Raw genomic sequence first — 14,668 nt, 5'->3', positions numbered from 1 at the left:
CTGAGGAGGGTCCCCGCTGATGGGGGACACGCAGCAAACGGGATGGAAGGGGAGCACTGTCTCAATGGTGTGTGTTAAAGGATGGGTTGAGTTCAACCATGGACACGGACACTGGGCTAATGGCAAAGCTCTGCTCCAGCCCTGCACACCGGCATCCTTCAGTGCCCACCGGTGAGGAAGACCTCTGCACAGCCCCAAAGCACCAGTTCCCACCATTGAGGGACACGGGTGCTCAGCTCTTCATGGCACCCACAAACCTCAATGCCAAAGGAGAGACGACAGGAACAGAAGCCAAAGGCTGTTTCCAACCAGAACCGAGGGGCTGGGACAAGTTGTGGTAATGGGCAACTCAACCTGGGATCCATCATGGGTGCCCCATCACCAGACAGGGCACAGGGTGACACCAACACTGTTGTCTGAAGGAGAAAACCCCCAAATGACCCAAAAGAGCAGCTACCTTGCTGCAGGAGGGCTCCACCTTCCATTCCAGGTTATGTGAGTGCAGCTGGGAGTTACAAACAGGGAAGTTTCTTTTGGGAGAAAGACAATTCGGGGATAAAAGAGGTGGGAAATGATGGAGAAGCAGCAGAAGGCACAATGGGGCTGGAAGCAGCGCTCCCAGCTTGCAACATGAAGCCCACTCCACACCATTCCCTAAAAACACCTTACATCCAGGACTGACATCCTTCACAAGCAGCATTTGGGTAGCTGAGATTACCCCACACTACCCGCTGCCGTGTTTCCAGCACTTGGGAATGTTGGGAGGAGCCGGGATGTTTGTGACTCTGGACCTATTGAGCCCCCAGTCCACAGTGCCTGGACAAGCTCAATGATCCCTGCTGCATCTGTGCACCCGGAGCAGGAATCCTGGCAAAGCTGCAGCGTTCCTGGTGGGTTTATTTTGGAGGAATCCCTGTTCAGCAGAGCATGGATACCCCAGCAGGAAGTGGATAACTCCACATTAGGGGACGGAACGCTGCTGTAGGGTGGCTGATGTGCCCACGCTACAGCACCAACACAAGAAGAAGAGGATAAAAGGAAGCTCAAAGAGGTGCCTAAAGGGCAAAACACCCCGGGGATCTCTTCAAGCATCACCCGATAGGTCCCAAACACAGGCAGGAAACCCGTGGCCATTGCCATGGGGAAGCACAACCTGGAAGGGGGGGGGGGGGGAAGGAGGGGGTAATTAGAACACTGTTTTTATACAATATTGAAAAAATACAAATTTTTATTGTGGTTTTTTGTCCTTTTTAATCTTTGAAACTGCAATCACCACCCAGCACTGAACTCTACTCCTAAGTAGCACCTACAAGTAAAGGTTATAGCACAAGCAAACTGCTAGGGCAGCAGGTAAGCAAGTTAAACAGTGCCAGCAAACCCTGGCCCCTCCCTCCCCAAAGTAATGAGAACAACAGCGTGCTAGATAAGAGTTAAGGACACCATAACATGTTAAATAGTTAATATTACCCTTCCCACAAGCCACAAATGCTAGATAGAAAACTTCAGCACAGTCACTAGCCACAGCCCTAACATTACTGCTTTAAAATCAAAAGGGGAGGGGGGGGCGAAAGGGAGAAATAAAAACCTTTGCTTCATGCCCATCATTAACAGAAAGGATTTGGTTGTAGGGTTTTATTAAGGAAAACCATGCTAAAGCAAAAGTGGTACTTTATGAGTTGTTTCTTTTCTTCCCTCCCAACTCAACCCCCCCCCCCCCCAAAGAAAAAGGAATTGATTGTGCTTTATGAAGCAGGAATAGGATTGTGACCTTCCAACCCCGACTTGGTGGCATTCCTAAAGAAAAATCCCAAATAAACCCCCAATCATTCTGGGAGAACAACAAAGGAACAAATGTGACGTTCCAGACTCTGCTCCAGAGCTGCTCAGGGTGGGTGGGTTCATTTCTCCATGCTGGTTGCGCCACGAATCAAAACACCTTGTCCAAAACAACACCCCCCAAAAGAATACAGCAGGTAACATTCGGCTTTAAAGGAATCCAGCTTCAGTTCCAACCTCCAGTGTACAATGATCCAAAATCAAGTTACACTGGCATGCCAGGTAGACATTTACTAGATTAGATTTCAGAGCATTAAACCAAACACAAATCTCAGCTTGCTGCAAGACACCAGGAGAAACTCAAAACATTCCAAGTCGGAAGCATCCTGGAATAAAGAAGAAAACAACAAACCAAACCCCAAAACAAACCAGAGCAGATTCACTTTGCTTCCTCAGCGGGTGCTTTTAGGCTCTTTTATTCATCTCAATTATCTTTCTAGATCATATTCTTTTGTTAACTCTTAAAGGAACTTTAATCCTGTTGTACACACACAAGCAGATGGCTACCAAGCTGGTGCAGAAGGGGGAGGCAAAAAGGAAAACAGAAACCAGTGCCGATGGATTCATGGACTACAGCCAATGGGGCCAATCGCCGTGGATCCGAAGCTCTCAGCCAGGCTAATCCATCTGGTCAGAGGACCCTCTCTTAGGAGATGGAGAGTGCTTGCGAGGTGTTTAACCATACTTCAAGCAAGAGAAAGAAAATAAACCACCACCACCCCCCCCCCCCCCCAAAAAAAAGCAATCTCGAAGCCATTAAAGGGCAGCAGTTCCAAAACTATGACAAAGGAAGAGTTTTGACTTCAGATGTGCTCCAGCTAAATCAAAGCACTGTTCAGAGAGCATCACTTGTGGTTTGTGTTGTTCTTTCTTGCTTTTCTTCCTCCCACAAAGGGAACAGCTGGTAATCCACACCAAGGAAGTGAGGAACATCCAGACGAAAGGCTTTCTAAAGTCCCCAAAAAGCAAACAGACCAGTGGTTGTCAGTCCCTACAGTTCCGAAGGGCAGGCAGGAGTCCACAGAGGAAAAAACAGCCTTCAAATCCAAGTCAACTTAATTTAAGCTTCAATGCTCTCAATAGCTCCACGCATTTGTATTCTCTCTGATGGGGTTTTTAATGCGAGGATCAGCAAGGTTGACCTGAAGGAGCACCTTTTGATTCCACTGTCTGATCTACACGCTTAAGTGTATCATCCCCCAAACTTTAGGCTTTGAGAAAATGCTGCTCCACGTTAGCATCCAAGGTGGTGTCTTTGGAAACCTCTGATAAAGAAAGCAAACATCTCTTTTGACTAACTCCCTACCTACCAGGGCAGCTGTTTTAGCTGACAGTTTAGTAGCACACAAGTCGACTTGGCCAAACGGAATCTGAATGCATGCATTCGGGCTGCATATTGCTACCAAAATGGAATGTGGGAATATGCTATGCACCTCGGGTTCGAGAAATGACCAAGAAAATCAAGATCTAAAGGGTGATATATATATCTCAATGCTATTATTCATAAAAACCTTGTTTAGTAATAAAAAAAATTGCTTTGTTTAAATATGAATATTATAGTCTGCTTCTTATGGTTAGGAAATTAAGAGTCTCTCCAAAAATCAGGTTGCCTCTTTTACTACAACTCCATATCCTGAGCCTCATCTTCCGAGAAGTCGGACATGGAGCTCTCAGATGAGCTGTCCCCGGTGCCTTCTTCCTGTTCTTTTAGTGCTTCTTCTGTTGCATATTTCTGAATGTATTCTGTGTATGACAGAAGACAAAAAACACACGTAAGCAGCATATATTCAACAGTCAGAGGATGAGTGAACTATGACTAACAGCTGGGCTGGGGCACATCGTGTTTGATAGGTCACAGATGCCCATATTTCTTAGACCAAAGGCAGCACAGCAACATGTGAAAACAGCTGATGGAGACCTTAAAGACATGCAAGACCCTTGAGAACAAATATGATCCCAAAGCCCCTACATCAGCATCATGTATAATTGTAGCTAGACACAACCTAAGTCCTCCCTGGGATGGTGTTATCTCACTTAACAGGACAGCATCTGATTTACTGCCAAAATAGGAGCTACAATGGGAACCTACAGAACAAGCCTAAAAGCCAGCAAGGTGTCACTATAGAGCCTGACTTTCAGATATGAGTATCTGAGGGTTTAAACTGATAGGGCAGAGCAACCATCATTGAAACCAAGTTGAGAGTCAGACTAAGCTTCCAGACTAAAGTCTGCATAAGCAGAGTGTAAAGAAGGATGGACACAGAAAGCAGAGATGATGTCTACTGCAGGAATAGCTGCATTTATTTATTTAGCCCCCAAATAAACATGGCTCTGCCCCAGGCTCTGTTTTCAAAGCACAACTCTTGCAACCTGCTTCACATCAGAGAGCAGCAATAGGATTAGCTGAGAAGAACCTGCAGGGAACCAGGGCCACCTCACTGCAGGTGACCCATGGAAACCATGTCTCACAGCAGGGTCTAAACCACACTGGCTCTGGGCACCCACTTCAACACCTTGAACTCCAGCCAGGCACAAGCAGGAAGCTGTACAGCAAGCAGGAAAACTGGTTTACTGGGATTCCTGAAGCAGGTAAAGTAACTGCTGCCAAGTGTGGCTTGTGTGGTCACTTCTGTGCAGAGGAACAGAACAAAGAGGCACCACAAAGTGGGTCAGGTCAGAGTGAGTCTGGCAATCCCTTTCCTCCCTTTGTGGCTGCAGGAAGCTCCCAGTGTCCCCTCTGAGATCCAAGCAGGGGCTGGTGATCCCACCTTGAGCAAAGAAAGCCTGTTTCTTACATGCATGCAGGCCTGCAGAACAAAGTGAGAGGGAAAACCTGGCACAAAACTGGGCTCACTGGGGAAAAAGGGAATAGCACCAGCCCTTGAAAATGAGCCCCTGCATGGAAATGTCAGTGTCACATCCCACCACCAGCCCAGCAGCCATCTCAACTGTATGCTCTTTAATTCCTCCCAGGGAATGAGGTCCACAAGGAGCAAGCACCTCTCCTCCAGGAGCACAGATCACTGCATTTTTCATTCCATACTCTATCAGCATGTGGATGCACTGGCAAAGCTGCAGGAGGGCATATCTAATGCCAGATAACCAAGTGCTACAACACAGGCTTTAAAGAGTGCACGCTGCACAGCCTAAAGCTGTCCCTCCTTCCCTCTGCCCTTCCATCCTTCAGCCTACGGGATACTCTCCAATAGGTCTGCATCACCATGGAGTCTTCCCACATTTCTGGAGCTGATGTACGGACTCGGAGCCCAGATGTGTTAATCCAGCTTCAGGAGCATAGCGTGGCCAAAGCAACCCAAAGGCAGCACTTCATGGAGGAGCTCCCAGGATGCAGCAGCTGGTGGCCTTGGCAGAGCCGCTCCACCCTGGAAAAGCTGGAAGGTGTTTCTGAGCTTCAGCTTCTCCATCTGCTGACACACTTGGCCTTGGTCGGAGTGGTTGATCTACACGACTGACCTGCTCACTCCGACCACAGAAACAGCTGCTCAAATTCGGTTTCCAAGAACTTGTTAAGTACTGATAAAGCACTGAAGGCAGCTATGTAAACACTGGGAAGCATGGAATGCTCAAGGTCTTGGATTGCTCTCAGGCTGCAGTGCAGTATCAAACAGAAAAGCACCTCTGTGCTCCATCCTCAGGTTCTGGCCACTGAGAGCCCCTTTGGAAGGTGCTGCCCATGTCACCATTGAGCCCGATCCCACCTCCTGCCTGTACTGGAGAACAGAAGTTGCAGAGTGTGGGGCAGGAAACATCTGCCTAGCACTGGATACTGCAAAGTGAGAGGAACTGGAGTGACAGACCCAATGGTTTAAAGATGAGAGGAACCAACTGAAGGAGGCATCCCAAAAAGCAGCATGTCTTCAGAGAATTTACATGGGAAGCTGGGTTGGCAGTAGGCAACAAGCAGAGCTAAGGAGATGGGATGCTGAGATGACGTATCCTTGTAGAGGCTACTCCCTTCCCACAGTTTTCTGATCTTCCCTCTGGAAAAGGGCTGGTTACCCAGAGAAGTTTATTCCTTGCACAGTAAAGCAAAGGGAACCCAAGTGCCTTTGCTGCAACACTCTAGATGTCCTCAGATGACAAAGACAACCCCTTAGTGGGAACCTTCCCTGTATGTTTACCCCAAAGGCACCAAAACAAATGCTGTAGCTGCCTTGTCACCCCCCCCAACACATTAGACACAGCCATGACCTTGGCACAAGAGACTTCTTCACTGACTGCTTCAAGTGCTCTCTGGGCCACTGGAGATTTGGAAGCCATTGTCTCTGTTGGAAAAGGCCTGCTTGAACCTAAGCTAAACCACAACCTGAAGCACTTTAGAAGTGCTATCTTCTACCCAGGAAAGCAACAAGCTCCTGGGCTGGGTTTTTAAGAAGGTTTAGAGTGGGAAACATCAAACTTCCAGGGAGCTTCTGTGCTGAATGCTGTACTGAACCTGGATCTTCTGCTTATCCAGGGAAGGTTATTGTGTGTGTGGTTGGAACTGGATGATCTTAAGGTCCTTTCCAACCCAAACCATTCTAGGATTCTAAGAAAACCAAAACATCTAAATACTGATAAACTGTCTTCTACAGAAGCAGGCTCAGTAAGGGAAAGCCTTGATAAAACCATTCCTCCCAGGGAAACACCACTTGGATTCAGCTGGTTTAGAACCCTGGAGCAATAAGCACAAGCTGTGGTTATGCCCCATGGCTGGTACGTGCCAGTGAGCCATACTAGTGTCTCAAAGGACTCCACTGGAACTCCACAGCTGGCACATGGGACAGGAGGACTGCTCCCAGAGGTGCCCTCTGCTCCCTGCAAACACCCAGCCTGCCCCTCAGCACCCTTCAGCTGCCACCACCACCCTCCCAAGGGAAGTTTCCATGTTGGATCTATCAAAGAGGAGGCAAAGCAGCAGACATGGGAGTTAAGCACCAATTCCCAACAGCTCAACATGAATATTGAGCTGGTTTTATGTAGTCGAAGCCAAATCACAGTTTGTATTGGTAATATTAATGGACATTTACAAGTTGCATGGCAAATCCTCACTTGTTTGGGTCTCACATCAACAACAATCACAGCAACTACAAATCCTGTGCCACATCTCTAAGCTTCTACCCATCAAACAACCATGTCAAACAACTGCTCTATGTGCTCATCACTAAAAAATGAGGAAAAGCAGCAATAAATTATGTATTTGCACTACTGAGTTTCCCTGAGCAGAGAAGCTGCTACAACCCAGTGCATCAATTTTAGCATGTCCAAGGCTATTTTTATACATGCTACAAGATGAGGGATGACGGTGTTGAGCTCTATCTTCTTCCTGGCACGCAAGCTTGGGAATAGACAGAAGAGGCAGGACTCTGGGGTATATGGAACACAAGACATGTTGCAAGCACTTAAAAGCTCCTTCCAGATTATCTTCAGAGCCTATACCTGGCTGTCAGGAGGGAAATGATGGAGCAGACTACCCCATTTAGCCTCCCTGAGGGATGTCCTCAGATCTGCCCCGAGCTTCTGCTCTTGCTAGCATCAGTTGATTTGCTTATTTAGGGGTATATCTTCTTTTATCCCTGTTTCATTAAAGCAGAGAGGACACCCAAAGTGTCCCTTGTGTTTGCCCCAGGGATTTTATCTGACAAACCCTTCTGCCTGGAAGCGTCTTCATATGGAACAAGCAGCAGTGGACTTCAGGACACTGAGCAGGCCAGATCTGCAGGGTGGTTTTCATGCTCCTGTCATGCAGCTGTCAGAGGAGTCAAGCAAAGTGGGCTGAATAACTCAGCCTTTAAATCACAGCTTTGCTTGGCCTCATTTGGAGTTCCACCCACAAACAAATTGCTGCTGCTGAAGAGCCATTTTGCATCAGAACAGAGTGACCCGAGGTTTAATCACTCCAGAGTGACGTGGCAGAGCTGATGGAAGGCCTCCATCACCAAATCCCATTTCTTCCTGGGATACCCGAGTTCTCCAAACACAATGCTGGTAGGAAAGCTGCTATCCCACCTCACACTGGGAAGACTATGGGATTGTGTGGCTCATGGAGGCTGTACTTGTTGATCTACAAACCCTCCTGGCAGGGCTCCCGTGGGCAAACAACCCTTACGGTTATTGAGTAACAGAAACAAGAATCAGGCAGTCATGGCCCCTTAAAAACTTAGTGGAAGCCTAAATGTGGGCCAAAGGGTGTAAATTTCCCACCACTACATGAAATGCTGATTGTGTTCACTGGATCAGGGAGCAACTAAAGTCCATGGCTTTGCCACAAGCTGCCACATAAAGGAATCATAGACTGGTTTGGGTTGGAAGGGACCTTAAAGCTCATCCAGTTTCAACCCCCTGCCATGGGCAGGGACACCTTCCACTAGAGCAGCTTGCTCCAAGCCCCTGTGTCCAACCTGGCCTTGAACACTGCCAGGGATGGGGCAGCCACAGCTTCTCTGGGCACCCTGTGCCAGCGCCTCAGCACCCTCACAGGGAAGAGCTTCTGCCTAAGAGCTCATCTCAGTCTCCCCTCTGGCAGGTTAAAGCCATTCCCCTTGTCCTTTCCCTACAGGCCCTTGTCCAAAGCTCCTCTCCAGGTTTCCTGTAGTCCCTTTAGGCACTGAAGCTGCTCTAAGGTCTCCCCTTCAGGGCCCTAGGACCCTTCTCTTCTCCAGGCTGAACCAGCCCAGCTCTCTCAGGCTGTGAGAATTGGTGCCCTGCTCCTCTCTGCAGGCAGCTGATTCTAGGGAAGGCACAAATTTAAAACACAATTCTCATTTTTTACCTTATTTCTTACATTTGCAAGACTAATTTGTTTCTCATTTACCAGCTCACTAGGACTGTCCTATCACCAGGCTTATCCAAAGTACCTGAGAGTCCTTACTGAGAGCACTGCCTGACCCCAAGGAGGTAGTGACTTGTCTAACATGCCCTTCCAATTCTTGTAGTAGCAGACATGGAGTACCCTCACTGGCTCTGCCAGCACTCACCTGCCCTCACCAGTCACTGTTAATGTTTAGCCTGGGTTCCCCCAGCTGAGTTAAATTAAATACCTGTGACCACATCCTGCTCACACTGATCACAGGATAAATCATTCCCTTCCTCTTTGAAGGCACATTTGACACACCAAAGCTCATAACCCTATTCGATCCCCTGGATTAAACCCCTCCAATTCTTTCCCTCTGTCTTCTTAAGACACATCTTCAAGACATTCTGCCTTTCTTATATGTTTGGGTTGGAAAGGACCTTAAAGCTCACCCAGTTCCAACCCCCTGCCACAGGCAGTGACACCTTCCACTAGAGCAGGTTGCTCCAAGCTCTGTTCTTCTTTATATCTAAACCAAATCTCCCTGTTTCAGTTTGAACCCATCACCCCTTGTCCTATCACTACAGTCCCTGATGAAGAGCCCCTCTCCAGCATCCCTGTAGGTCCCGTTCAGACACTGGAAGCTTCTCTGAGGTTTCCATGAACCCTTCTCTAATTGTTACACTCTACCAGACTTCACTGCTCTGCAGCTTTCTTAAATGGCAGCCCCTGAAGTGGGCACAGCCCTGGTGAGCCCTTGCTGGACTAGAAGTACTAAGGAATGATTACTTGCTTTTTACCTAAAACACCTGCTCTGTCACAGTACAAAAGTGCTCTCTGCAACAGCACCACCAGTTCCTTTATTGCTGCTCTCAGATCACTTTCCATGCCACTTTCTATCCATTAATTGTGCAGGTGGATGATCCCATTTAAGTTCAGCCCTTTCCCCTGTCCCTTCTTCAGTCACATACTTCTTATTCCTAATTGTTTCTTCCATCTTTCAAAATCATGTTGAATTCTAACCCAGTTTGCTCACAGCCTTTCCTGCTTAGGGTCTGGTATGATTTAAACCCCTGCCCCACATACTGCAGTGATTCATCTACCCCTTACTTCAGACTACCCCATATAAAATGGATGAGACCTTTGCAATGGGAAGGAATGGGCACTGACACACAAACAGGCAGCAAAGACAGCTCTCACTCCCTCAGGGTGGAATCACAGCAATACCATTCACACCACAATGTGCCATTTATGCACCTACCTTTAATTTTCTGTTTGTACTCTTCTGGTCGGTGGAGGTACATGGCTGCAGCATCACCATTTAGAGGATCTATAGGGTTGGGATAGGCCAGCAGCTGGGGCAGGAACGATTCAAATATATTGGTGAGATCTGCAAGCAAAAGACACAGACATAGCCTCAGAGTAAGCCTCATCCATCAGCCTGCACTGACACAACAGCACAAAGCTGCAAGCACACTAAAAAGCTGGGCACAAGTCAGAAAGAAAGGAAATGGTTTTGGAAAGCACAGACATGGTTGGTAAGAGAGCTGCTGCTGCTGGAGGAATGCTGCAGCTCCTCAGCTAACTGTACCGAACTCAGCATCCCAACAATGGAGATACAGAATCCCAGACTGGTCTGGGTTGGAAAGGACCTTAAGCTCATCCAGTTCCAACCCCTGCCACGGGCAGGGACACCTTCCACTAGAGCAGCTTGCTCCAAGCCCCTGTGTCCAACCTGGCCTTGAACACTGCCAGGGATGGGGCAGCCACAGCTTCTCTGGGCACCCTGTGCAGCACCTCAGCACCACCACAATAAAGAACTTCTTCCTGATCTCCAACCTAAATCTCCCCTGTTTCAGTGTGAACCCATCACCCCTTGTCCTATTGCTACAGTCCCTGATGAAGAGTCCCTGTCCAGCATCCTTGTAGCCCCCCCACTTCAGATACTGGAAGGCTGCTATGAGGTCAATATAGATATTTAGGGGTTAAGCAAAGCAGCAGAAGGGCACAATTGTATCCTGTTTTTCCACTGAAGCTCAGTCCTAGCTTTAAAAAAGGGTAAAACAAGCAGTGCTGTGCTTCATCCCTCATTGACGTCTTCTGCTTCTTTCTATTAAGTTTTTACGTGTCTTCTGCACCACTGATGTACTGATGACTAAACTGATGTATCCTGAGCATAAAGCATCTTCCAGAGTGCTTTAGATAACTGTGTTACTAGAAAGAGCAACCAACAAGTCCCCCCCAAACTCAAAACAATTCTCAGAATGTGAAGGGCTCACATTAACACCTTGGTGCCAGTTGGCACCAGTCAATAAATAATCCACAGCAGGAAACTTACTTCTGGTGCTGAGTAATTGTGGATACATGAAACCCTCTTCCCATATCCCTAAGATGAGAAGGGCCACACTTGAATTGTGGGGGTGTTCAGAAAGAAGCCCTGCATCATCATTCCTCCTCAGGGCCTTCAGGAGGACCACAGGCACCCACACAGAGCTGAGATTAAACCCCCAGGGCAGGGCTGTGGGCCAGGTTTCCCTTTAGCTTCTGGATAACTGCTGATGGAGACAGAGCAGCTTCTGTTGTATGGGGTTTTCTAATGGATTTCATCGATATTCTACACATTTTTCTATCAGGATTCCCCCTTTCCTCCCTAATTAAAAAGTCTTTCATGGTAGCAGAGAAACCCTGCTTTGGATGAGCATCACAAGTCCCATCCAGCATGGATCTAAAGGGAACTATCAGAAGGGAAGCCCAACACTGCCCAGGATCCACCATGTGAGCAGCTCAGCCATCTCAACCTACCTCTGACAGGAACAAGGCTGTGTGACTATTCCCAAGCCCAGACAATGCTGAGCTCCTGGAGCTGCTAAATTCAAGCAGCTCTGATGGTGGGCAGGGATCTCAGAGCCATTAACATTCTAAAGGAGTCGGCACAAATGGGTGGGCAGTTGGTGGGGAGAGATCTCCAAGTGCATTTAGTCCAGCTCTGGGCTGCAGTCATAGAAAACCAGGCGCTAACTCCATCACCAGTGAAGATACAGCCTCAAAAGAGCTGCACAGTAAGTCCAGATAGATCTTTGCTATTGCCCCATGTTACCACCTCTAGAGATCTACCAAAGGATGTGCTTATTTGATCTTACTTAAGAGGATCAAAGGAGACTTGATGTTTTGTGAGTTCCTCCCTCCTCCATCAACACATGCAGGGTGTACAGACACCATGCTATGACTACTTCAGTCACCCACTCAGCATCAACCCTGCTGAGCAGGAGGAAAGACCATGGCTTTATGTACTCAGGAGCATGCATCACCCAATTCCAAGAAGTAATGACACTGACTGCTATGGAGAGAGATCAGCTGGTCTCCACTATACAGGTACACCACTAAGAAATTAGGCCATTTTACCCTGAAATCTCTGCTATATATAAACTGTTGCCCACCCAATATTGGCTGAGGACAGTGATGAAGCACTTTAGAGCACACATTCTACAATGAAGCACTACAGCAACTGTAAGAAGGATCCTAATGCAAAAAGGAGCCTCAAAAAATGGGGAGTATATAAGAACATTTTCTGCTGTGGCAGTGGCTTGCCCTTGGTAAACCAGTTAGGCCTCCTAGGATTGGGTTCAGACACTGTCAGCAAGAACTTTAGTTTGACTAAACTTTAGTTTGTGACAGCACCTGCTTTGGGACAAGCCTCTGCACAGAGCAGGCTTAAATCAAGTACCTCTTTGTGGCCATTAGACAACTAAGATCTCATATAGGCTGAGCAAGCAAAGCCCTGGAAGGACATCACAGTTCACAGGACACACTGCAGGGATTTTATGAGACTTCATAATTCTCTTTTTAAATCCCCCAAAGTAGCACTGGTTTAGCAGGAACGAGTTGAACACATGCAGGAAGCCCAGCCACAGCACTAAGGACTTCATTAGGGAAGTACAAGGGATCTAACCATGAGGTCCTCATGAATTCATTAGTGGTTATTCTGGGTCTCTTCCATCTTAACTGCTCCTTGAATTATGTGACCCGCACCCTCTGCAAGCACAGGAGTGCTCTGTTTTGAAGGGGTGACTCTCCAAAACAGAGCTGTGCTGAGAGGCACTGGGGAATATTATTTCCCCCTTTACAATGAGGGTGATAAAACACTGGCCCAGGTTGCCCGGAGAAATCAACCCCATCCATGGAGACATTCAAGGCCAGGCTGAATGTGGTTCTGAGCAACCTGATCTAGTTGAAGATGTCCCTGCTCATTGCAGGGACTGGACTAGATGAGCTTTGAGGGTTCCTACACCCCAAACTATTCTACAATTTTCATTTCATGTTCAGAAATGGGTCATTTCCTTACGTCACATAAGGATGCAAACCCCTGGAAGTGAAGAGGTGATACAGGTACCCTAGTGTCAATGTCTTCCAAGAGCAGGGGCAGAGAGAATGCAGTCACCCCAGTGCCCTCCCTGCAGCTTCAAGGCATCCTGCAGCAAGGCAAGGGATGTCTGCAATGAGATGACTGTCAAGTGATGCACTTTCTAATGCCATGTTTCACCAGCTGCTTTGGAAAGTGCTCTCTACCTTCAAGCTGCCTAAACACCTATCACAGGGAGAAACGCAGGAGGGTTTTGCAGGCTTGCTGATATGAATACATCCCAAGCACAGCAAATATCAAGCTGTTTTCTTCTACCTTTATGAGCAATGATGACAAAAATACAGTAGCACTCTCACAGGAAGCCTTCCTATGGAACTGTTTGGCAATAGTGCAGAAACCCCACTGTGGCCTTCTGTGAGAGCGTGCTGCAGCACAGGGAGGTTATCTATGCATGGCTTCCAAAGCAGAACCCAACTGAGCACAAAACCAGCATCACACTGGTTGTACTGGGGTGATTTTGTTCTGTCCAGCCATCCCCATGATGCGCAGGTGGCATTTAAGGCTGTGGAACAGCAGCATCAGCTGCAGTGAGCTGGATTCATGCAGGTTCAACCCCAGCAGAGGGCTTGGTTTGCTAACAACTGCCTCAGGCCCTTCCAGGACACAAGAGCATCCTCTTCGTCCATTAGCAACACCACCAGGGTCATGGCTAAGCTGGTCTCTCATAACAAACCCATGTGAAGTGTGTGCCATGCATCTACCACAGGAGGATTTCAGGTGTTCAGATGAGGAGTAAAGTTCAACAAGTTGCTATAGCAATTTCCCACCCAGGATTCACCAAGTCTGGTATTCCCTTACAAACTGGGCTGGCGAGGAAGGGAAAGCAGCTTGTCTCTCTAGCAACTGCTTCAAAGCTTCAACATACATAGGTAAAATCAGCTTTTCATGGAAGAAGGGGAAGGATTTTACGTGCTCGTTCCCCAGATTGTCTTCCAAAAAGCGGAATTGGAAGATCTGAAGAAGTTCGCATTTAAACGAAGCCAACCTAGGCTAGATATGCAGCTGTACTCCCTTGAACAAATCCAGCTTGCCCTCAATGCTGTTTTAATGGGCCTTCAGCTACCAACTGGTCTTTTTATGCCTCTAAAAAGGAGAGTTATAACCAGAAACGACCTAATGGGAAACCCAAAACATCCTGCAGCAAGCAGTACAGTCATGAGATGCAATCCCACATCTCAGCCTGCAAGGAAACGATGCTGCCATCACAAACAGGAATGGTTTTTGGTGCCAGCTTCTGCACAAGTAGAATCATAGACTTGTGCACAAAGAATGCCAGCTCAAATGCATGTGCAAAACATGGATGGGGGAGCTGGAACTAGGTTTACTTTAGATGCAGTCATTCTTTCAATGCTGAATCATGGTGGGGTGCTGTTGTGCAGTTGACAGACAATGCCAAGCAATGGACTGAGCAATCCTTGGTGAAGCTTATGGGATATTTTTGCCTTTCTGGCATAAAAACAGTTTACAAAAGTACCATCACGTGAAAACCTTCATTTTCAGGTGATCCTGCCTCAGTGAGGAGCCTAAAACTTGAGTAAAAACCCCCACCAAACCCAAACAACCAAAGCTGGCCTAAGTTCATGTGTCTCCAGTAAGCAGTGTTATGTTAACACACCAAA

General features: G+C 47.6%; 1 protein-coding gene across 2 annotated transcripts in view; it reads right to left on the bottom strand.

Annotated features, from left to right (window-relative positions):
- Nucleotides 1-1,210: 1,210 nt before the first annotated feature.
- The window catches only part of UBE2H (ubiquitin conjugating enzyme E2 H), a 53,536-nt gene continuing 40,078 nt past the window's right edge, over nt 1,211-14,668 (bottom strand). For both annotated transcript variants that reach the window (XM_061467926.1, XM_061467927.1), the window contains 2 exons: nt 9,891-10,019; nt 1,211-3,579 (listed from right to left, as the gene is read on the bottom strand). In XM_061467926.1, the coding sequence (XP_061323910.1) occupies nt 3,455-3,579; nt 9,891-10,019 (254 nt within the window). In that variant the 3' untranslated portion in view covers nt 1,211-3,454. The remainder of the gene's footprint in view (nt 3,580-9,890; nt 10,020-14,668) is intronic.

The sequence above is a fragment of the Pezoporus flaviventris genome, unplaced genomic scaffold (genome assembly GCF_033815535.1).
Source record: "Pezoporus flaviventris isolate CSIRO_AGI_PZ_B2104156 unplaced genomic scaffold, CSIRO_AGI_Pfla_v1 ptg000046l, whole genome shotgun sequence".
NCBI classification, from domain to species: Eukaryota; Metazoa; Chordata; class Aves; order Psittaciformes; family Psittacidae; genus Pezoporus; species Pezoporus flaviventris.
Note: the sequence above shows the minus strand (reverse complement) of the source record. Positions and strands in the feature narration are given on the sequence as shown.